The 24571-nt window shown below is 49.0% G+C and overlaps 1 protein-coding gene across 2 annotated transcripts in view; it reads right to left on the bottom strand.

Annotated features, from left to right (window-relative positions):
- Positions 1-24571, bottom strand: part of MVB12B (multivesicular body subunit 12B) — a 155552-nt gene that overhangs the window by 94591 nt on the left and 36390 nt on the right. For both annotated transcript variants that reach the window (XM_090274733.1, XM_090274735.1), the window contains exons 3-6: positions 16113-16220; positions 11800-11896; positions 4664-4793; positions 1160-1282 (exon numbers count right to left, since the gene is read on the bottom strand). In XM_090274733.1, the coding sequence (XP_090130859.1) occupies positions 1160-1282; positions 4664-4793; positions 11800-11896; positions 16113-16220 (458 nt within the window). The remainder of the gene's footprint in view (positions 1-1159; positions 1283-4663; positions 4794-11799; positions 11897-16112; positions 16221-24571) is intronic.

Below are 24571 nucleotides of genomic sequence, written 5' to 3'. Positions count from 1 at the left end.
TGTCCCAAGTTTCTTTGTGGAAGCAATAATTAAAACTACAGTATTCCCTCACTTATCGAGGGTATTACATTCTAGACGCGCCTCCCCCCCACCCCCTGTGATAGGTGAAAATCCGTGAAGTAGGAACCTTACATTTATTTTAGTATTTGTATATATTTTAAGGCTTTATAAACCCTTCCCACACACTTATAAACCGTTCCCACTCCCTTATTAACCGTTCCTACTCCCTTATTAACCTTTTCTACACTTTTATAAACACTACTTATGTTCTTAAACCTATTCTACACTCTTAAACCTACGTAACTTTAACAATATATGTATACAGTACTGCAAAATCCTGCAATATGGCGAAAAATCCGTGATAAGTAATTAAATATAATATTTTTAAAAATCCCACAATACAGTGAGGCCACGATAGGTGAACCGCGATATAGAGGGGGACTAGTGTAACATACCCTAAGCCCTGACTGGTGGGGCTCAGCTGGCTGGGCATTGTCCCACAAAGCGAAAGGTCACTGGTTCAATTCCTGGTCAGGGCATATGGCTGGCTGGGGGCATGTGATAGATAACTGATGGATGTTTTTCTCTCCGTCTCTTTCTCCCTCCCTTACTCTCTCTTTAAGAATAAATAAATAAAATCTTAAAAAAAAATAAAAAACAAACTAACATCCCCTGAAAAACTTCTCACTATTGTCTCATACCCAAACGACTCATTTCTTAGTTGAAACTCATTGGGAAAAGAAAGAACATGAAAATGAACGTAATTACTTATCAACTCTTCTGGGTTTCAAATGAATTGCTGGCCAAGGCAGAGAAGGAATTCCACCTTCTTCCGACCAGTGTTCCCAACCACGTGGCTGGAGAGCCTGTCGGTGTGCAGCTATGGGCTCTTTAGAACAGCGAGCCAACGTAAGCCTGCATATTCTGCTATTTTAGGAGCCTTCCGGATATGTGCAGAATAGAATACAGAATGGCCTTTCCATTCAAATAACGCAAAGCTTTCTAACTGGAGATTTAAACGTCTCCTCCAGAGGTACATTGCTTCTGCACTATCTCAGCAGATACTGAGTGGAGGTGTTCTAAAATGTTGTGTCATGGGACCCAAAACCACGTGACTGTAACACGCACAGCAGCACAGATGCCACGGACAAGGCCTCACCTGGGAAGGTTGGGGGCTGGGGTGGAAGCAGCTGATGACTGGGAAGATGTTGTGGGTTGAGATGAGTCATGATTTCTTGGTACTCTGCCCATTCGATACCAGATCCCCATGCTGTTCAGTTCCCTTTAGGAGAAAAGAGAAATCTTCATGGTGCTGTTCAGCATAAAGCATTCACGCGAGCGACAAAGCAAACCAACTCGTTTAAACAGATCATAGCCTCCAACACCGGGAATCAATTCTTGCCCACAGGTTGGTTACATCCCCCCTCTTTGTGCTCTAGGTGTCACCGTTCAGAGCCAGAAGTGAGGGCAAGGGTCCCAACACGGCAGGCCTTCACGACATGGCCCTCCTCTTCACCACCAGAGCTGGCCTTCCTCCTGTACTACCGCCTTTCCATAGGTTCTCAGTCTTTAATTGTTTTGTATTTTGTCACTTAATTGTAGGTGTTTACATGATAATACACTTCAAGGTCCTTGTATGGTTTGGGTGAGACAGAGCAATGGTTTTTAACTATGAGAATTAGGGCCCCCTGCCTCCTGGACACACCCCGCTTCTGGATGAAGCTCCTTACTGCCGGCAGGTCACCTGCAGTCGGCCTCATTCCCAGGGTCAGCTTGGGGGACACCTTGAAACCATGAATCGTGTGCCCCCTAAGACGGGACACAAAAGGGCCTGGGACTTGACATGCCTGCCCAGCACAGCCAGCTGCCCACCACGGTCACAAGTGTTCACGAGACAGGTTTGTTGTTCTTAGGAATTATAATGAGATTATTTCAGCCACATCCAACTTACAGCTTCTCAGCTGCCCCACAGAACTGCACCTTGGGATATACATGACTATCATCTCTTAGAAATATGAGGACAGATGTATTACAATGGACACTTTGTAGCTTCTCAGGACACGACAGGAACGACTCTAAACCACTTAGAATCATGTCTCATGAGGTGTGTGGCTGATTCCAACTGGCTGCACTGATTCCACCACCGCCCACTGGGTCGGGGCTCCACGGTCAGGCCTTGGTGGAGCAGTTCCCACTCTGAGGTTTCTGTCTTCCCCAGCCAACCACCCAATCCTTACAAAGTAATATGTGGAATTGTGCCCATTTTTAAGAAAATGTGACGTCTGAACTGAATTCTCTTTCCTTACTTAAAAATAACATTGAAATTGTCTGCCTCTAGAAAATAATTTTTGCCCCAAGATGAAACAAAGATATGCTTTATTTAGCAATCTTTTCAAAATGATATAAAAGAAAAAAGATTCCAGTTTTGATTATTAAGACGTACATATATGGTAAGGGTCTTTTCTTTTAGAATTTTAAAAATTGGTTAAAAATGGAACCTTTTAAAGTAGTACAGTTTGTAATAAAGATGCACACAGTAAACTGAACTTAAAACTTTGAAAGTTCATCATTAAATTGTTGGCTTCTACTATTTGTACGTAAATAGCTGTTTCTAGGCAGCTGAATATGGTGATTCTCTTAACCATTTGCTACTCCTGTTTGTATAATTAATTTAAATCTAGATGCAAAATATCGAGTTTTGAGTGTGTAAGAAGGGGATATCATAAAGTCCTTCTTCAGGACACAAGATCTTGAGACAGAGCTGAAGAGTCTAAACAAACTCTGCACCGACGTGAAAACAGTCTCTGTTTCTGGGACCCCGGTTCCCCATGTGCTTCCAGCACACAGCGCGGCTCCTCTACCACCCGGGCTGTGTCAGGCCCCTGGAGAAAGGCCCTGGCTTTCAGAGTAAAGAGGAGGGTCTGGATTTAAGTGAACAAGAAGCACAAACCAGATCCAGAAGGCCAACCTCAAAAGACAAGTAGGAGACTCACCTGTGGGCACCCACGGGGATGAGCGAGGTGCCTGCAAACAGAGCCCGGGAGAGGGGCACATGGCTGAGGGGCTGGAAACCACCTCCCACGCTGATTAGCTGGAAAGACCTGCCTTTTGGTTGACTGACTATAACGGACCTATGTTATCTTTTGGACATACAGCATCCATTCACTCCCCCGATTCTGACTTTTTATATCTCCCCTGTATCTGGGGGGCAGCCACCCCCTCATTCTTGGTCCCCGAGTTCCAATGGCTCAGGCCTGGAAGAGAGAAGGGCACTTTCCAGATAGCAGAGACACGTTCAGGGTGCACAGGACCCTAGCGAGGTCACGCAAGACCAAGGAGACTGAATTCTAGAACTTCTGTTTGAATTATCGGGAACACAGACTTGCTCTTTGCTTCGGGGTTTGAACCTGAAGGAAAAGTAGGTGAACCGACTGGGCCATCATTCTTCCACTGGGGAGAATGTGTCTAGGAGTGGGGTTCCCCCCACCCCGGAATTAGAGCAAGGAGGAGAGAGGGGGAGACCAGATCCTAGAGACATCCTCTCAGCGCCTACTTCCAGCCACACCTGAAGCCAACCCACCCCCTGAATTCTGCTGTGACGTCAGCCAACAAATTCTTCCTTTTGCTTACGCCAGCCTGGGCTAGTTTCCTGTCACTTAGAATCGAAAGAGCCTGAAGTGCAATCCTGAGATTCCCTGCAGTTCGTGTTCATGATGCGGCTTCAGAGCCTGGCCTGTGCCCGGTACTGGATGAACACGCACAACGGGCCGAACCCTCCACTCATCAGGAAGATGAACATCAGACCAAAAATCTGCACAAGGAATTATCACGTGGCCCGGTGATACTATCGTGTCTCCCCCCAGCTCAGAGCCTGCCAACGGCATCTCAGTGCACCGGCATAACAGCCACACTGTGCCACGTCCCACGAGGCCCAGCCAGCCGCTCGGGCGCTTATCCAGAAGCCCCCTCGCTCGCCCACCCCAGGCATGCTCCTCCCGGGACGTGCCGCGCCCAGCCCCACGGCACACCTGCTTTTCTCCCCTGCCCAGAACGCTCTGCCTCCAACTCTCTGCAGGGCAGGTTTCTTCTTGGGCTTGAGGGCTCTGCTCAAACCTCACCTTCCTGACCCTGAGCAGAAGGAGCCCCTCCCGTTCCTTGCTGCATTGTTCCCTGTTTGTCGCTCGCTAGGATGATCTCGTTATTAACTCCCTCTTCGTTGCTCCCCTCTCTCCTGTTCGAACACAGACTGTGAGAACAGACTCTCCGTTTGCCTCAGTCACCACCTGTCCAGCGTCTGTGGCCCACTGGAACGAAGGGCATCTCCCAAACTTGGTGGGTGAATAACAGTGCAGACAGCTGAGGCCCAGGGGATGCAAAGGAGGGAACTCCTGGGCTTTGGGGCATCTGGAAAGACCCACAGGGCCTCACGGATGAACTCGCAGGACAAGGGGATGGGAGGGCCCTTGCATGCAGCCAGCGGCATGCGAGAACGTGTGGAGGGGCTGGCAGCACGGCGGCGTGGACTGGCTGCAGCGCATGCAGGAGGGGCCGCAGTGTAGGCGGAGGTCGAGCCCGTGCGTCACAGTCTCAGTGCTCCGTCCCAGGAGTGGCCTGCGCCCTCTCGGCAGCGGGAGGAGACGAGCTCCGTGGTGTTGAGACTTACCCAATAAACGTGTACTGAGGAGGGGCCTGCTTGGTCCGGCCCATGATCCGAATGTCACAGATCGCAGCTTCTGTGGAATCCCGAGGGATGAATTTAATGCACAGCCTCTTCTTTCTAAAAGCTACCTCCTCTGAAGGAAAGAACAAGAAGGGGCATGAGTCTCTACTTGGGGCACCATGTCTCCCGTCACATGCCCTGTCTGGCTGCGGAAGTGACGGCCGTCCCAGTGCCTGATGGAAGGGGCGGGCTGTACCCATCCTGCCCTCCACAGGCCCCCAGTGGACAGGCCGTGGTGGCAGGACCGGGCTGCAGACAGTCCCTGTTGAGAAGGAAGGGGCTCCCAGGGGTCCGCCCACCTCTACAAGGAATAAACCCACTGGGCCAGCTTCCAGAAGCCACAACCAAAACTAGCTCCCGGCTCCAGCCTTCAGGGACACACACGTGGACACCCTGAGAATGAACACAGTTTACCACGTGGACTATTTTCCTTTTCATTTTTCATTGCAGAAACTTTCAAACCTTCCGTGAAGTGCATGAATCCACACGTTCCTGTCATCTAGTTTCAACACTGCCAACAACGGACGGGCTGGTTTCAGCCCCTCTTTAGTCTGGCTGGAGAATTTAAAATGCATCCCTAACACTGTGTCCTGTGGCCCATCGAGAGCTCAGAAAGACATCTGTGGCAGACAACTTTTAAAAACACGACCACTATGCCATTATCATTCCTAACAAAATGAACAACAATTCCTTAATATTGTCCAACAAATAGTCTATATTCAAGTTTCCTCCATTATCTCAAAAATGTCATTTAATTGTTGGTTTGTCTGAATTTGGTTGTTAGGGCTCTGAAGTCCCTTTTATTCTGTAACACCCTCTCCCTGCTCCTTCTGTCTTCAGGGCACTGATAAGTTGGAGAAACTGGGTCATTCCCCTGTTCCTCCTGTGAACTGGCAGTCACAGCTGAAGGCTTGATAAGATTCAGGTTGCAATTTTTTAGGCAAGAAAGGTGGTCCTGTGACATCATATCAGGAGGCATGGCATCCAGCTCTGCCACCCTGGCTTCCGGGCGTGCGACCTGGTACCCCAGAGATAAAGTTCCCGACAGCCACTTCTCTGAGCAGCAATCCCTACCCCTGATGACTGCTACCTAGATCCATCATCTCATTCAAGGTTTCAAAATGGTGGTTTTCTAAATCTGTCATCCCTTCTGCATTCATTAGCTGGAATTCTTCTATATAAAAAAAGAAACAACTTTTCCTCAACTACTTGGTCTCTCTGAACTATGCTTTGTGTAGGAAAAAAAACAGGTAAATATGTGATTCTTTTATTTATCAAGTCTTAGAGTAATGAGTCAGTGCCCTAGCAGCCTCCAGTGGTTACCAACCAGGTGTCTGTTTGTTCATTTGTGGTTTTAAAACATGCATTTCAATCAACTGTAGTCACTCAATACATGAGTCAGATGGATTTGGGCTGAAATCACGACTCCGCTGCTTTCCAGCACTAGGACCTTCATTTCTCTGAGCCTCAGTTCCATTATCTGTAAAAGGGAGTTAACGAAACGCCACCTCATAGGGACACAGGGTGGATGAAAGGGATAACAGATATGCTTCACTTAGCCCAGTGCCTGGCACACGTAAGTGCTCAATAAAGGCTAGCCATGAATGATCTTATCATCACTATTACTAGTGCACACAGTTTATGACAGGATTTGGCCGTGACATTCAAGACCTTCCAGTTCTGGGGCAGGAGATAAGCACATTCAGATCAGGGAGCAGAATGAGGAGGGAAGCGCAGGCCTGTGGCTGGTCTTGATTTTACCAAGGGGAGACCAGAATCGGCGAGGTTTTCTTGTGGTTGGGGGGACTGTTTAGAAAAGAGCCAGGTGGAAACTCAGAAACTTTGTGGGTTCTCTTCCTTGGAGATGAAACTGAGGGCTAGATCAGATTTATGAGCTATGGTAATAATGTCCTAAATCCAGACTCCCAGCATTGCCCCCAATAAGGCAGGGATGGTATCCTGGGGGAAAAACCTTCAGAGCAGCCCTGCACCTTGGAAAACTATTAGCTGATAAGATCAGGCCTTTGAAAATGTGAAGAAGGTAAGACCTGTCCTCAGAGGACACAAAAATGCAGGTATTTTACTCGCTTTTGCTGGCTGCTCTTTGCTCCATTCCTCCCTCTGCGGCAATGGAGCCGCTAATCGCACATGCTTAAATAGGCCTGATTTTAAGTAAACATATTACACAGAATCAATAGAAATGTGTTCAGTCATGCTAATGAACACAGAGAGGGGACAGAGAGCTGGACTAAAACAAACAGTCTTCCAGTTTCTAAGTACTGTATGGATTGCAACAAACTATATTTTAAATTAATTACAGAGGCCTCATCTTTTCTGGCTGACTTTGTAAAACCGGGGCCTTACGGGCGCTCAGTTGCAAAGAGTGGACCAGAGGTTGATGTGGTCAGCGTGGGCTCACCGGTCCCCTAGGTAAAAGGCCCCAGGAAATGACCATATGACACAAAAGGAAGAGGCCACCCTCAACCCACCCTCCTTGTGTGATAAGACGCCTGTTGGAGATGCCAGGACAGCCACTGAAAGTCCACGGCACAGCAACCCGCGAGCCCCAGTCACGGGGAGAGGCTGCCCGCCCCCCTCACTACACAGGTCCCCCCACGGCAGCTCGACTGCGGCCCAGGCTTGACTGGTTCACCGAGAGGAAAATGCAGAATGGGAAGGCCCTTGTGGCTCTACAGTGTAGTCATATAAAGACGTTAGAAGTCAAGGAGCTGTCAAAGACGGACGCCAATGCATACTTTAAAACTAAGACAAACATGGAGGACAGGGGGAAATTAACACAAGTCTACAGGCAACTTGGGTTCTCAAGCGGACAAGCCATTTAAGGATCAGCAGTGGTGTTTCTGGAAGAAGCAAGCGAAGACTGTGAAACAGTCAGTCTTGCTAATAAATAACGAGGTGGAAATTAAATAAAATTAGGCTAGCCAAACTAAATAAAAAATTTTAAACCTACGCTGGTACATCTGTGGAAAACAGGCACAAGCCTGCATCATTAGTGGCACTGTGAACTGGCATTTCTGCTGGAAGTTAATTTGGCAACAGAGAGTAATAAAGCTTATCTTTATTGAGCCCATCCTCTGAGCAAGGTACTGTGTATGAAGGGTACCTGGGGTGATTCAAGGATGAATTAAACACGGATCTGGCCCTCAAAGGAAGAGGTAAGTACCAAAGACATGAAGAAAACATATCAGTGGCTAAAATGCAAGCTACAAACATTATTATGAGGTAGACAGTATTCTCCCCATTTTCCAGATGAGGAAACCGAGGTCCAGGCGGGTGAAGTCCTATAGCTGCCAGTGCGGAGCCAGACGCAGCGTGTGACTCCTGAGCCCACGTTCTCCACCACGCCAGGCTGCCCTCTGTCCTAATGGAGGTAAAGCTGGGGCTTCACATGCAGCATCCATCGTTCCCTCTGGCTTTCCGCCACTGTCCCCAGCGCGTGCTTCCTTCCCTCCCTCCCTGCAAGAAACGAGAGCCGTGCCGGCGCGATGGCTGTGCTGTAATGCAGTTCCTTGTTTCCGGGTCTGGGTCACCCCCTAGACTACGGTCCTTGGGGAAAGGGCCAGTATCTTAGTCACCTTTGCACCCAAAGCCTGCAGTGCCCGCTAGGCACCCATCGATCTTAGCTCGATGGAGGGCGAGCTTGCTTCAAACTGGCCTCTGGGGATCAGAGACTGCCTGATGCAGGTGCGAGGGCTCAGGATCACCCCTGAAGGGGATAGGTGTGGACATCTGGAGTTGTGGGAAAGGGCGTTTCAGGCAGGGAGAAAAACAAGGCAAACGTGTAGTCAGAAAAGAGAGGAGCATGAGCGCGTGAGCCAGCAGCTCCATCTGGGTCAAGTACAGGTGCTGGCAGGTGAGGACCACGTTGCAGAGGAAGGCTGGCAGCAGACCACAGGTGACCCAGGACCCAGGAGCCTCAAGTACTTGGAAACCTATCACAAGGAAGTCATTCAAAATCTATACGTACCCAACTGACCTACAGATTCAACATCATGCCTATCAAAATCCCAGCTGGCCTCTTTGTAGAAATTGACAAATCCTGAAATTTATATGAAAATTCAAGGGACCCAGAATGGCCAAATCATCTTGAAAAATTGGAGGACTAGTTTCAAAACCTGCTACAAAGCTACAGTAGCCAAGACTGGCAGAAGGAAAGACCTACAGATCAATGGACAGGAACTCAAAGTCTAGAAACAAACTCTCCCATTTATGGTCAGCTGATTTTCAACAAGGATGCTGAGGCAAGTCAGTGCGGAAAGAATGGTTACTCAGCTGGCTATTCACGTGCAAAAGGATAAAGGTGGACCCTTACCTCACCCCATTCACAAAAATTAACTCAAGATGGATTAAAGACATAAATGTAAGAGCTAAAACTGTAAATCTCTTAGAAGAAAACACAGATAGGATTAGGCAGTGGTATGTCACCAAAAACATAAGCAAAAAAGGAAAAAAATAGATAAATGGACTCCATCAAAATTAAATTAAAAAACTCAGCAGACACCAAGAAAGTGAAATGAAAACCCCCTCAATGGGGGAAAATACTGCAAATCATATAACTGATAAAGTACTTACATCTAGAATACAGTTAACTCCTGAAAAATACGGAAATTAGGGGCACCAACCTGCTCCCACAGTCAAAAATCCAGGTAAAACTTTGGACTCCCCCCAAAACATACCTACTAATAGCCTGCTGTTGACTGGAAACTTTGCCAATAACATTGACTGTCAATGAACACATAGTTTGTATGTGATGTGTAAAGAGAAAATATAGCTACAATATTTATTGGAAAAAAACTGCCTGTAACTGACCCGCACAGTCCAAGCCTGTGTCCACGGGCTAACTGTACATTAAAATAGTCTTATAACTCAATAAAACAAAGACAACCCAATTTAAAATGGCAAAGGACCAGAAGAGAGATTTCTCCAGGGAAGACACACAAATGGCCATCGAGCACCTGAAAAGATGTCCAACATCATTAGCTCCCAGGAAACACAAATCAAAACCACAATGAGAGACCCCTTCATACCCACCGAGATGACTGGAATCAAAAAGAAAGACAACACATGTGTTGGCGAGGGTGTGAAGAAACTGGAACCCAAGCGCACCGCTGCTGAGAATATAAACTGGTGCTGCTCCTTTGAAAAACAGTTTGGCAGTTCCTCAAAAAGTTAAATATAGAGTTAGAATAGGATCCAGCAATCCCATGCCTAGGTATATACTGAGGAGCAATGAAAACATATGTCTGCATAAAACCTTGTACATGAATGTTCAGAGCAGCATTATTCGTAACAGCCCAAAGTAAAAACAACCCAAATATCCATCAGCTGGATACACAAAATGCAGCATATTCATATAAATGGCATATTATTTGGCAATAAAAAGGAATGAAGTACCGACGCATGCTGTGACACGGATGAACCTTGAAAACATACGCTAAGTAAAAGAAGCCGGACATGAAAGACCACGTAGTGCATGATTCTATTTAGTGAAATGTCCTGAACAGGCAAATCTACATACAAAGGGGACTGGTGACTGACTGCCCAGGGCTGGCAGGGGATTGGAGAGAAATGGAGAGTGACTGTTAGTGGGCAGGGGTTTTTGGGGGTGGGGGGGAATGAAATGTTCTAAAATTGATCATGGTAATGGTTGCAAACCTCTGCGAATATACTAAAAACCTTTAATTTGCATACTTTAAGTGGGTAAATTGTATGGTATGTGAATTATATCCAATAAAGCTGTTATCGAAAACCCCTGATATTTAAATATATAAAAACTTTCTGTAAAAGGTGCTTAAACACATGCTTTTACAGAGTGGCATTGGTTAAAAGTGTGGCTGGTGTCAGGTGTGTGTGTGTGTGTGTGTGTGTGCGCGCGCGTGCGCACGCACGTGTGTGTGTGTGTGTGTGTGTTCCAGCTACTCCCCCACCTCTATGTGCATGGCCTTGGATAAACTCTTTAATGCCTGAGCAGTTGCTGCGCCTCATCTATTGCATATGTGAAATGGGTTCAGTGATACCCATTTCCAAGTAGGGGGTCTTCTGAAGATTCGATGATATCACTTATGTAAAGCATTTATCACAGGGGTTAGCATAGAGTAAATACATATTAAATATGAGCTATTGTAATTATTAGCTAATGCATATAACAAGTAAAAGCAAAGTGTCCAAAAGTAAGGAGATTATTTTTAAAAATGAAAATATGCTATGCAGTGGAATCCCCTTGCTTCACTAAAATAAGAGCTACGTAGGATCTATACAGATATGAAAAGTCTGGTCTACATGAAGTACTAGAAAAAAACAAACAAAAAAGAAAACAGCAAAGATAGTGGGTCCAAAATGGGGCTAACTCTGGAAAAATCAGGTATGGATGACACAGAATAAGACAGAACTTCCTAAGGAAATCGTGTGTCGTAAAGAAAGGAGACTGTTTGTTTTTATTTACTGCTTCACTGGGTGTGCACCCTAAAGTTAGCTGGTGAGAGTAATTAAAAACGAAACAAGTGCTCTCACATCAACACGAGGAGGCTCAAATGCGCAGAGGTTTGCCAGCATCATTTAATCACTGGTGTGCAGGAGAGAACCCTGAAGAAGGTTCCGACCTGTCAGCGCCTCTCCTCTGCTCGGTTCTGTTTAGGGTCAGGTCGAGTCCTGTGGACGCTAACTGCAGTCTTTCTGGTTCTGGCCTTTCTTATGAGCCTTATGGCACATGTATTCCCTTTTGCTTCTGAGTTTGTGCCAAACTTGGCTTCAGCAACATAGAATGCACTAAGGACCAACTACCACCAGTGTCTCCATCCACTCCTGAGTGACCGACCCGGCAGGGAGTCCCATTTTGGGAGAAAAGCACATATTGCTCACTTACATGGCGCTAACCAGAACACTACAGACTCCTTGGAGAACCAAGTCAGACAGGTGTCAAAAGCTGCAAGGTTTATTCATGGGCACGCAGTGAGGACTCCTATAATGTTTCCAAAGAAAAGTGCACATAAAAAAATCTAAAAATACACCTGGAGGAAGGAAACTCTCATTGTGATGAGTGGTACTAAAGGGTGACTCACGTGTGTCCACCGTCTCCTGAATTGGGATGAAGCCCACAGGCAGAGTGTCCTTGATGTCAATGAGCTTCATATCCACTAACACGTTCCCTAAATGACTCTTGGGAAGAAAGAAAAGAGATACAGACTATTAGTCTGAAGAACATGCCTGTGGTGGGTTTGTCATTTTGGCTTCGAGATGCGTATGTAACGCAACGACTCGTAGCTAGCTTTATGACAGCAGGTTAATCAGAGTAGGTGGCACTTCGTGTTCCCCAGCAGTTACACGGGGACTTGTGGCCCCTGGGAAGTGGTTTCATCTGCAGAACTCCAAAGCCACCCACTTAGACGTGGCCTTGGCTGGGTGAATGAGCAGGCCAGGGGACGCGTGAGACAAAACCCAGCGGAGGGCAGCTGAGCCCATGTCCCAGGACCAGGCCGGCACTCGGCCCGATGCCTCAGCTCTCAGGCCCAGAAGTTTCAGAAAGCAAATCCCCGGGTCAGTCATGGGGGAGAGAGCTACATCTAAACCAAACAGGGAACCAATCACACCCCTAAATGGTCTGCATATCCACACACATTCCGGTTGCTGGATACGTTCTGTAAAGTCCCAGGAATCATAAAATACAGAGCGAAAAGCCCTGCCGCCTCTGTTACACATCTTCTACGATGACATGCACCAGGGCCTCTTAAAGTTTCTATTTAGTGGTGGTATATGGGGTCCACAGTGCGCAGTTCCCATAACCAGTGCAAAAATATCTTCCGAAGACGGCACGCAGCCTCCTGCAGCTGCAAGGGAGAATCCTCTGCGAACGCGCCGGCACCCTCAGCCCTCATTTCGGGCTGGAAACGAGCTCTCGAGGTTTCTGTCCTACAACTTAAATATATGGGGTCACCCCGGAGATTTCATTAAAATCTTCAGAGTAATTTGCAGCTTACTTCCCCCTTCTCTAGTTAGAGCCAGTTAAGGAGAGACTTACGGCTTCTGGTCCCAAATCTCTCCTGCTAGGGTCCTCGCAGTGCCTCCTGCACGCTCGTTTCCCAGAAGCCCCGCAGCCCCTGAAGCCCCGCAAGAGCTTGCTGTGCGTCTCCTTGTTCTGCGTTCGGACGAGGGCCCAGGTGGCCAGCCCATCACTCTGGCCTCGGCGCGGACTGTTCAGGTCTTGTTTCCGTCTCATGCAGAGGAGGGCTCGTGCCTCCGTCTCTGCGCACAGGCGGCCAGGCCCCTGCCCCCCGCCCAGTGTCAACTAACGCTCTCTCTGAAGGCCTATCAGGGAGTTCTTATCATCCAAACTCTCCACTCCGCTCTCTCCTGGCGCTGTCCATTTTCCTTCAAATCAATTTATGATGGCACGTTTGTGAGGTTATTTGACATCTGTCTCCCCACTAGAGTTTAAGGACCACGAGGACTTAAGGGACTAAATGGTAATAAGGGGGAAAAAAAAGAACCATAAGGACCAAAACCACCCGTCGCTACTGTAAGCCCAAGCCTAGCGCAGTTCTCTGCACACAGTCTGTGCTCAGTCGTTGTTTGCTGAATAAGTTAATGTTTTTTGGTACATTTTTCAACTGGGTGGGCTGCTCACAGTCAGAAATCAGACTGGATTTGCTGGGATGACAAATCTAAGCTATGTCAATAAAAACATTAAAAGTATATTGAATAAATACATGATAAACCGAAAGCACGCAAATGCAGTAAATTCTTCACAATGTAACTCAGGCCGATGTGCAATGTGTGGCTGCTGCTTTGGTGGTCCTGCTGTCACAAAACCGTTTTTCTCTCGCAGAACCCTCTGCTTGCCCCCACTTTCTGTGAGTGCATGTCAGGGGGCTGGGCCCGGAAACCAGCGCACAGAGCAGAGCAGCAGGTGGGGCGTGGACCCTCACGGGCGCGGCGGGGACCTCTGACCGTGTGGGCAGGGTTTGAACCGTGGGCCTGACTCGCAGGCATCAGCGGCTTCCAGAATCGCCTCAATCATCGATCATGATTTTTTTTTTTCACGGCCGTTGCGTCTTCATGTCATCGCTGCTTTCTGCGATGAGAAATTCACACCTGGGTATGTCTTCCTGCCCCGCAGACGAATGGGCGCTCATCAATATCCTTCTCAAATGTCTTCTGCCTGACAAGTTGGGTTTTACACAAGTCAACTGCAGGCCACTTAGCGTGACCTCACCCCCTACGCTCTGCAGCGTTCCTGATCATAAAACCGGAACTTCGGTGGGGTGGCCATTTTTTAAAAAGCATCACAAAAACCCTCGCATGCATACAAAATGGGAGGCTGCACCGCTGGAGCTTCCCGCGGTCTGAGGGCGGTCCCTCCGCACACTGGGCTGCGCCGTTCGGGGTTTAATACAGTAGGTCTGCGACACCATTAATTTTGCGTGTTCCTCTCCCCTCCCCCATCCCGTGCTCCCTTTCATTTCCTCCTCATAAATATGAAGGACGCATTCCCAATCCTTGTTGAGCAAATGATTCATGCCAAAAGCCCAATATGCACTGACTCAGGGCATTTATATTGCCTCTGGTAGCCAGTATTTGCTAGTATACTGTAATTATTGTTGACAACCTTGCATTTAAGGTAGCCGCAGATAACCAACTTAATATTCAAATGTTCATAAATCCTTCTGTTTAATATCCTCCCTACCTAATCTATGTACATTATTATTACAGGTAATGCAGAAAGTACAGGGCATGAGAAGTGCAATTAATCTCGATCCTTCCCCAGGAAGCAATGTCACTCCAAAGCCAGGTTTCCATATTAATAGCATTATTGGGAGAAAGAAATTTAGGTTCCAAAGGAGCCTCCCCAAACTCCTACATTGGGAGTCTCAAGTCGCCTAATTAAGAATCTGTCCAGTCTTGAGATCCCACGTCCCTCCTTTACAGCCGTAAAAAATTACGCCATGCAAAGTCTTCGCTCTGACAGCCAGGCCAGCACAGACTGGCTGTGATAGATTAGAATACGCCTCATTCCTGTCTGCTCCTGGCCTGGCAAGCGGGCCCCTGCCACCCCTTGAAATGGATCCCTTTGGATCTCACTACAGGACCCATTCAATCCTTTTCTGAAAACAAACGGTGCCTGTTTCCTGCACGGCTTCAGAAGGGACAGAGTCTTCTCCCCCTCTCTGGTCCCCATCCGACAGCTCTCAGCACAGCCCAGCGCCACCCTGGTCCTCGTGGAGGACTCACAAAGCGGGCAGAAGAGAAGGGACAAAAGCTAAAGACATAAGGAATGGCAGGTGGAAGAGAGTGACAGCCAGGGAACCGTGTGACTCGTCTACATGCAGAAAACACAGAAGGGACAGGCGAGGACCCCGTGACAGGACCACGGGGCTACGGGGGTGTGTAATGGGTAGAAAGGCCATTTCTTTTCCCTTTCACACTACTGAATGAACGTGTTTAAAGTTATTGTTTTAAAAAAATTTTTAAACCATGAACATATATTAGTGTCAAAATAAAATTTACACGACTAAACTAACAGAAATATTTCAAAAGAACTTGGCATTAGAAAGAGACAGTAACATCCCGGCCCAAAATAAAACGACATCACTGAAAATGAAAATCTTACTGCTCCCTGTTTGGGGCTGGGAACAAGAGCTGCCCTTGGAGAAGCCCCAACGCTCTCTGATGTCAGGAACGGAGCTAATACTTCAGGAAACTGTCCCGGGACGGAAGAGGTACATGTGCAAGGTGACTAGGGCAGGTCCCACGCAAAGCAGATATTCAAGAAAGCTATTTCCCATTTTTTTAAGATGCCCATTGGAACACTATTGAAAAGGCTTTAGTAGGTATCTTAAAAAATGTCCTAACTTACGGGCCCAAGTATGAAAAGCAGCATATTAAAAGAAACCTGCATCTGGTGGATACCTACCTGCAGAAACACTGACATGTCCTATGTCAGAGAGAGTCAGAGAGAGAGTCCCTTTGGAAACGGGGCTGTGTCTGTGGAGATGGGGAGCCAGGCAGCACCTTTCTAGCTACGTCTCCATCTGGGCCAGCTTTCACCCCAGCTTCACTGGGAAGTCCTCCTGGCCACCCTACCTGTGACTTGTTACTTGGAGGGAAGGCGGGCAGACCAGAGCTGTGAGAGAAATTTCCCAGTTTCCTTCCAAGAACACATTTGAATGGAATTCACGGTGCACTTGGGTACAGGGTTGACAACGCTGTTAATAAATGAAGCCCAGCACTAGCCGCCGATTCTACCCGGTTCCCTGAAACCACAGATCAATTAATACGGCGCTGAAGGGAAACCACAACAAAAACGCGTGGACGTTTCAGACCGGCAGGTAGGTGGCTCGTGCTCACTCGCCAAAAGGAAAAGCACTACTGGACTTACATTTTCTTTGGAAAATGATCTTGTGAAACACAGGTATCTGGTAACCTTGGACTTAAATAGGCCGTCTTTCCAGAGGTCAGCGTCCACGCCATCTGCCGTCTGCGCGACCTACACCGGAGAGACAGAGAGGGACCGCGGGTGAGGCAGGGTGCCGCTGCAGGCCCGGGCGAGGGCCTCTCCGTACCCGTGCCAATTAGCGCCGGCCGAAATCTCAAGGCAGCTCATTAGTTCATTTCACCAGGCCCCGGGAAGAGACTTTCCAAGAGGGGAAAAGGGGGAGTGTGAAAAATACAACTTCTAAAAATATTGTCCCCAGGGAAGCCCTTGATTAAAGACACCCTGACAAAAACGGTCCTAATGAGAAAAGAGCAACTTTTGTTGTAATGGACCAAGGAGGGACTGGAGAAGTCAGCACATTACGTTGCTCGTTACCACTAACTTGGGGGACGGCAGGGAGGCGGGAACAGTCCAAAGGGGTGTGAAATGCCACCTGAGAGGGGCACCGCTTGGGGGGAGACTGACCTGGGCCCCTGCTCCAGGACCCTGGGGCCGCCAGGGCGCTTCCGACAACGTGAGTCTACTGGGGACCCGGGGCAGGTGTCAGGAACATTTGCTCCTAACTGTGTCTTCTTGGTACAAGCTCTGTGAGGGGTACTCAAGGTCAGAAACTGTAGCACCACAGAAAAGCAAGGAAGATCCAGTTCCTGGTTTATCGTTTCCCTAGGAAGCCATTTTCTCGTGTACAGATGCAGACATTTTCCTCTGAGAAGAGCTCAAGGATGAAGCCAGCCTTGAACCTGTGTACGGGGACCTGTGTACTGAACGGTGGGCGGGGGCTTACTGTGGAGGCCCACGGCTGTGGGGAAGAGTCCACGATGAGATGGGAGGGGACAGAGAGGCCGGATAAGACAGCGCCCCTGCCGGTTCTTCTGGGCGGCTCTCGGAGTGGGCTGTCGGGGCCCGGTCTGCTCGCCTGACATGGCGAGCCTGACATGGCAGCAGTCCCGGCACCTCGCCCGCGGGCTCACCAGCCTCCAGCACCGTGGCTGGCACCCCGAGGGGGGCCCAGGAAGGCTCAGGGAGCCGTGTCCCATTCAGGGCGCACCTGGAGTCTCCCTGCTTGCCCCTGTGAGGTGCAGACTTTGGGATGCAGTCCTTGATCTGACCGCCTCCCCGTTCTGCTAACGAACTGCTGGAAGCATCTCCGTTCCTCACCCAAGAAACTGCCCGAGCCGGCCCATCTGCAAACCTGCTCACAGAGCAGCCAGCGGCCTCCGTCACACACCCGGGGCTGGCGGTGTGTCTCACCAGGACATTCCCCGAGCCCTCCACGGCCAGCTTCTCTGAGGCTGCCTCAGAGAAGCCCACAGGCCACGCATGAGGCAAAAGAAAAATGCTTTTTTTCCCCCAACCCAGCCATTGCAAATCAGCAACTGCTACAAAGGGAATAGAAAGGTCCTTGTGCTAAATATGCAAATATGTTTGACCTGAAATCTGAAAGAGGAACAGCGTGGGGATAATTTTAGGAGCCATTAGTACCAAGTATGTCACCCCCATGGAAAGACACATGATGGGACAGGGTTAGGCCTCGTCAGCACTGCTTTCCATAACAGTCATGTATAAAGTTTCTTGCGGGCGGTGGCCCCAACTCCACCCCCCCAGCAAGGGTCCCTTTCGTTTGTTTTCTCCCTTGGGTCCCATGTTTTAAAAGATTTTTCGTTCCCAAACTCTACTTTTACTGTATTCCCTCAATTCTAGGATGCAGTCATTTGGGAATCACCCGTGGATTTAATAAACACCTCTTTAGGAAAAAAAGAAATAGCATCCTATCAAAATGTACAAATCTACTTTAAGGTGCATCCCAATTTCAGAACCACTAAAACGTGAAAATAAAAAAATGTATAGGAACAAAGAAATAAGGAAACCGATTTGGTTCCTCTATAATAAATGCATTATTTTTGATTCATTAAAACAAGTAAGCGCAGACACTCGAAGTGCGTGGACCCACAGGTGGGACCGCAGAAGGCAGCCCTCCACCAGAAAGGGAGGGGGGCCAGCGGGCTCTCCCGCACACTTGGGAATTCCACAGAGGGCAGTGTGCACCCGCATCAAGACTATTGTTTCCAGAAGTTGAAAGTGATGATTCCCGTCTCACACCACTGCTAGGACTCTTCTTCTTCTGAGTGAGAAGACTGCTTGGCATGACGAAGAGGCCAGTGCAGGCCTGTTGAGGGCAGCAGGCTATCCCGCCCTCCCTCCCAGGCCCCTTCTCCCTCCTGGGAGTTACCATCTCCGGCCCGAGCTGAGGAACACGATATACGGACAACCAAACCAAAGGTCCAGCCTTGTCCCGAGTCCACAACTCGTCTGCAGTGGAGTAAAACTGTGTGGTGCCCTCCAACCCCAGCCAAGGAAAGGCAAGGATGGAAGGGAGAGAAGGGAAAGAGGGAGGAGGAGAGAAAGCGAGAGAGGAGTGAAGGAGGTTATGTGTGTGTGAGAGGGTCAGGGCAGAATGCAAAGGCACCTGAAGCCTGGGCTACGTGAGCCGGATCCATGCAGGGGCCACGGCTCCGTGAGCAGGACCCAGAGTGAGAAGGCCCCAGTGTCTCCCTGGGAGCACTAGGGAAGTGGCCTCGGTGTCACAAGGCTGGGCATCCCCAGCCTTGCCTTCCCGGCAGCAATCCAATGTACCAAGACATCTTCCCAACCCAGTCACGTAAAGGCGCTCACTACCCTAACTTCTTCCCATCCCAAGTTAGATGAGCTAAGATGAGCTGACGACCTACCAGATAAATCATGGGTACAGCAGGCATCTGCATGGGGCGTCCCAGCAAAAGTTCACGTCTAAACTCCGACCCTGTGAACGTGGCAGCCAGGCTCCGACTCCTGAGACGGGAAGTCTGTGTGTGTCTGCGGGGAAGGGGGACTCCTCCTGAGCACCGAGGTGTGAGAGGAGCCCACGAGCGTGCAAAGTACCTGCCTCTGTGCTCACAGGCGGCACCCACAAAGCCAGTGCTAACGTGTCCAAACTAAAAACAAGGACATCCATCGAACCAAATAATGAAAGTGTTGCCACGCCACATCGGGATCCTAAAAGTCCTGAATTGTCACATCAGAGCTCAGCTCCACCCTGCGGTCCTCTGGGGTTCCCGCCCCATCGCTGTGCGACTGACGTTTACCGGTCCCTGCTACCGTGAGGACGATGCTGCTCTGACGGCCACTTATCCTCCGCTCTAGGCGGGGTGCCCGATACAGAGGGGTGCAGTCAAGGTTTGTCGAAGGAATGACTGAACATGTCAATCAGAAGCAAAGTGTGAAAACCCACAGACCCTCTCGGCTACTCAAGTAAGGGAAGAATTTAAAAAAATGGAATTTCCAGCATTTACTCTCTGTCACTTACACATTTCAACCATCAGGCCACTTGTCTTTTTGGTCACCTTGTTGGTGCCCTGCCTTGTTCCCCAAATAACGAGGGTATGATCAATGATGCCGCTGACTGCAGTGTCTCCATAGTGTCCGTTACAGGGCTTCACCCACACACAGACACACTCACACTCACACAGATACTCAAAGACACACCCACAACACAGACGCACACACACACTCACTCACAGACACACTCACACACAGACACACATAGACACTCACAGACACACCCAGAGATAGTCATAAACACACATTTGCACAGAGACACAGGCACACACAAAGACACACTCACACAGAGACACACACATTCACACAGACTCATACACATATGCGCACTCACATGCACACACTCCTCTTACACACACACTCACACTCACATCTCCCTCTATCTCGTTCTAGCACCTGCCTGGTATAGGAGCTGCCCCTCTCTGAGGAGGAGCAGGTTGAACACATGGGTTTCTCTCTCTTCTCTGTTGAAAGGACAATCAAGTGGAGAAGGTATGAACCTGGTAAAATAAAGAGTGAGAGAGGAGTACAACCCAAGAAAGATGCCAGCCAATGTCTGCAGGTGTGGAAAGTGGAAGGAACGGATGGAGCAGAGTCGGGGGGGTGACATGTAAGGGTCTGACGGGACCGCGCAGAGCCCCAGCGCCTGGAGCCACCAGACCCCAGTGGGGACGAAGGGGGAGGGCGTGGAGGTGGCGGGTGTCAGTTTGGGGCTGAAACAGGTCTGTAAACAAAGTGGTTATTAAACTCCCAGATCCCTACCCTCATTTTGGATGTATTTTCTACAGAAATGAATCCAGTAAGACTCAGGACTCCCAAACACAACCTGGTGGGTGAGGAGGAAGGTGAGGAGGAAGTAAGACTCCAGCGTGAAAACAAGGGGTTAACAATGCACACTGAGCGGTGGGTCCCCTCCCCTGCCACCACCAGGCTCACCGCGGCAGGCAGGTACCCCCGACGCGCTGGATAATGAAGGATCCGTCCCTGGAGAAACTGAAGAGTGCCAGCGAGTAGACCACCACGCGCAGACTCTGCGGGGCTCCTGTCACAGAAGCTCGTCCCTGCGGCATCCCCGGTGTCCCGCCCCCACCCCCACCCACAGAGCTCCAACACCAGGAGCTAGCACCTCGCTCTTAAACATAAACTGACAGCGAAGAATCACCAGGCACTTAGGGAAAGTGAGGTGGCACAGGTAACACGAGGAAACAATGGAAGGGAAGGAGCAAACGGCGTGGTCTGTAATTAACATCCTCTGAGGGATGCGGGAACATATGGCGGCCACAAAGCTGAACGCAGTACTGTGAAAAGGTTCTTAAAAGGAGCAATTTAAGAATATAAAGAGCCTAGAAATTGAAGAGTCATAGGTAAAACTGAAAAATTGAAAAATAAAATAGTGGAAGAGAAAATTGAGGAGTTTTCCCAGAAAGTAAAATACAAAGAAGAAATAAATTATAGGATCAATACAACATTCAACTAATGAAATTTCCATAAAGAGAAATTGTTTTTTAAATGGAAGAGAATTGAGCCTCCATATTAAAGGAGTCCTAAATGTTCTATCCCACTAAACCAAAAAGCCCTACCCCGAAGCAAAACAACAGAGAATCCACCAAATTGGGGATTTAAAAAAAAACCACCATTAACACTTCTAGAGAGAAATAGCAGGTCACACACAAAGAAATAACAGGTTGCGTACAATGCTGTATATTACATCTCCATGACCTAATTATTTTATAACTGGAAGTGTGCAACTTTTGACTCTATAGAAATTTTATAATAAGAAAAACAACCACGTAAAAGACTCCATTTGATGGGGTGAAAAATAAAGGTCTGCTTGAGGACACTTTGTAAATCAGCTGTCCCACTGAGCCGCCTGGACAGGAGCGGCGGGGTTAACCCCTGGAACTGTCGGAGGCTCCTCCATGTCAGACTCCAGCGTTCTTCGCCCAAAGGGGAGCTCTCAAAAGACACCACGGCTAACCACCAGATTCATCAACCTGTTCACACCCTGGTGTTTTGAGAGAGGCCGCCCACAACTGAAAGATGTATTTGGCAGACAGAAAGCAATCAAAGGGGCCAGGAAACTCCGCAGACATTCCAAAGGAAATATCTGGCTGACGTTATGCATAGGAATGAAGTTCAAAGGCCCTGGACGTGTTAGATCGTGCACTGTGGAAACGTACACTTGGCCCGGGTCAGACGGTGGCCGACCGTGGAGCCGCTGAAATGCTTAATCAGAGCCGTGTGGACACAGCAAGGAGGCAGGAGCCTGAGCTGCCACCCTTTCATCCCTAACGGGAGGTCTGCCCAAAATGCTTTCTCAGAACTATCCAGTGAAAAGAGCCATTCGACTTATCCGGTGCCAAGCTGAAGAACTCGAGGCTGTTTTTTTTTTTTGTTCTGATTTCCTGTGCATTGTATCATTTTGTATCCTAAATGGAGAGCTCGAGTAGGCCACAGAGCTTCGGCTGAAATGTCTAATACCTTTTAGCAAAAGAAATGCACGGGCACCTCTGTCCCTGAGGCTGCTGCCGCTCCCTCAGCCCTGGCGGAGCACAGGGACAGGACCGGCCACCCCTCTCCCGCCTCTGCGGCACCACACCACCCAGCTGGCCCTCTAGCCCCCCCCCCCCAAGCTTATCTTTCCTATACCTGCCAGGCTTTCCTGCCTCCCTGGCTTTGCTTCTGCTCCCTCTCAGACCTCACTACCCGGAAGCTTCCGGTCACTTAGCCCCTGCTGAAAGGACCTGACCCGCACAGCCTCCCCGATGGCATCAGCCAGAGATGTACTCTCTCCTTCAGCTTCTCACATCAAACCTTCTCTAATATGGACAAAAGCATGCGACTCTTTGGTAACACAAGCTTTAATTTTTAAAAAATTCATAGTAGAAACCTAAAAAGAAAGGAAGAAAGAAAGAGCGGGGCTTTCAAATACCTGCGGATGTGTACAAGGAGGAGAGTTGCCAGAGACAATGCAGGATCCCCCAGTTAAATGAGAATTTCAGATAAACAATGAATGCTTTTTCAAATTTAAGAAATGTTCAGATTTTCCTATTTTTATTTGCTGAATCTGGCCCAAACGCTAAGGCTTTGTTTAGTGACAAACTGGAACAGAGCTGGAAGCCGGGCAGCAGGCGAGGGCCCGCAGAGCGCGGCCGGCCCACCGCAGAGCCCGTGGCAGGGGATGAGAACATAGCAGACCGGATACACTCATCGAGAAAGATCTAGGTACTGTGCATCCTTCAGTAAAGATAAGCAAGAGCCTGCTGCGTGCTCTCACTGACGTGACTTCTCTGTAAGTCGTTTCTATATGCAGACGCAGAGGAAACGGCAGGCCAAAAGCAAACTGCTGACAGCAGCTCCTAGAGACGGGGGGTGTCGTCCAAAGGAATGTGAGCTTTGGCTGTATTATTTGACTTTCTAAAATAAGAAGATTTTTGTATTCCATACTTAATTACACGTAAATACAAGTTTTTTGGAAAAAGAAAAACCAAGTCTAGGAGGATAGCTCCAAACTGTGTAGGGTCAGAGAAAATTAAAGGTTATATTTTCACTTTTTAGTTTATATAATTCTATATGACTTGGGTTTTTGGCAATGAGCTTTTACAATTTTAAAATGTTGTGAAGATATTTTAAATTAAATTTGACAAGGCAGGCAGCGTTCACTGATCCTCTCGACCACAGATCCTGGGTGTAAGACAGAACTTCACTAGGGAAGATGCACCTGATGAGCAGAGAAGGAAAAGAGAGGCTGGTGCGTGAGGCCAGTTCCTGCAGACGGCCTCTCTGTCTGCTAACCACGGGGCAGTGTTCCAAAGTCCTTTTCTGGCTGGACTCTGATAACAACCTGTGCCTCATAGCACCCAGGACCTACTCTCCTGGGCCAGGGAAGCAGGAGAATGCAGCAGGTTAAAACATGCGCTTTGGTATTGGGAAGATATGAATTTAAATCCTGGCTTCGCCACTAAGAGCTGTGTGGCCTTGGCTGAGTTCCTCTACCTCTCTGAGCCTCAGCCTCTGCCTCTGTAAATGGGGACGACAGGTTCTATCTCATACGGTTGCAGTAATAACGAAAAGAGGCCATGCAAATAAAGTGCTCTGCCCAGCAGCACCTGGCACGCAGTAACCACTTGATAGACGGTAAATATTGGTGTTGGCATTCTAGCAAAAGCACCGCTTCCCTCCCACACCCGGGTGGGCAGGCTGGCCTGGCCTTAAGCGAGGCCGCGCCCTGCATGTGCTGTCATCACTGGGGTGCAGTTCGCCTCTTCAGCTGCAGGTCTTTACTTTTCTTTCAGCAAATATTTGCTAAGCACTGCTGACATGTAAGGCACTGGCACCATGCACTTCAGCGTATACACACGTGAGTGACGTGGGCCCTCCCTCCGGAAGGCCAGCAAACACGGTGAATCTTGGTGAGGGTGCAATGCAGTGGCGGGAGACCGAGGTTTCGTCTCAGCTCATCCACACCTGTTGTGTGACTTTAAGAAGAGCCCCCCAGCTCCCCGAGGCTTCATTTTAGTTGTAAAATAAGATAATAAAGGTAATTCCACGGGGTCGCTGTGTGAAGTACATACTGTGTATAGAGCAGCTAGCACAGGACAGACAGACGAGACGCAGCATGGATACCCAGTGTTACTGGAAGAGCAAGGTGGAATGATGTTAGTACTATAAGGAGTGAACAAGAAGAAGAAAGCACGTCAGGGTGCGAGAAGGGATTAGGGGAGGGCAGGCAGGGGGCTGAGGAAGGGGGCAGGCATGCCCCCTGACAGGCAGGATCAGAGAGAGCACTGTCAGAGAGAGCACTGTGAGAAGAGAGGGCCGGCTGGGCTGTGGCCAGAGCTGGGGGAGAGAAGAGCCAGGTGGCAGAGGTGGGCAGAGCGTGGCAGGCGCGGGAGCTAGGACTCGCCCTTGTGGGAGAGGGGTCACCTCTGCAGGGCCCGGAGCAGGAGGAGGAATTCTAAGTGATGTTAACGGAGAAACCCTGGAGCTGAGAGGAGAGGACTGCGGTCTCTTGGAAGAGGTGATGC

Source organism: Furipterus horrens, unplaced genomic scaffold, assembly GCF_987537825.1.
Source record: "Furipterus horrens unplaced genomic scaffold, mFurHor1.1.pri manual_scaffold_4, whole genome shotgun sequence".
NCBI classification, from domain to species: Eukaryota; Metazoa; Chordata; class Mammalia; order Chiroptera; family Furipteridae; genus Furipterus; species Furipterus horrens.
Note: the sequence above shows the minus strand (reverse complement) of the source record. Positions and strands in the feature narration are given on the sequence as shown.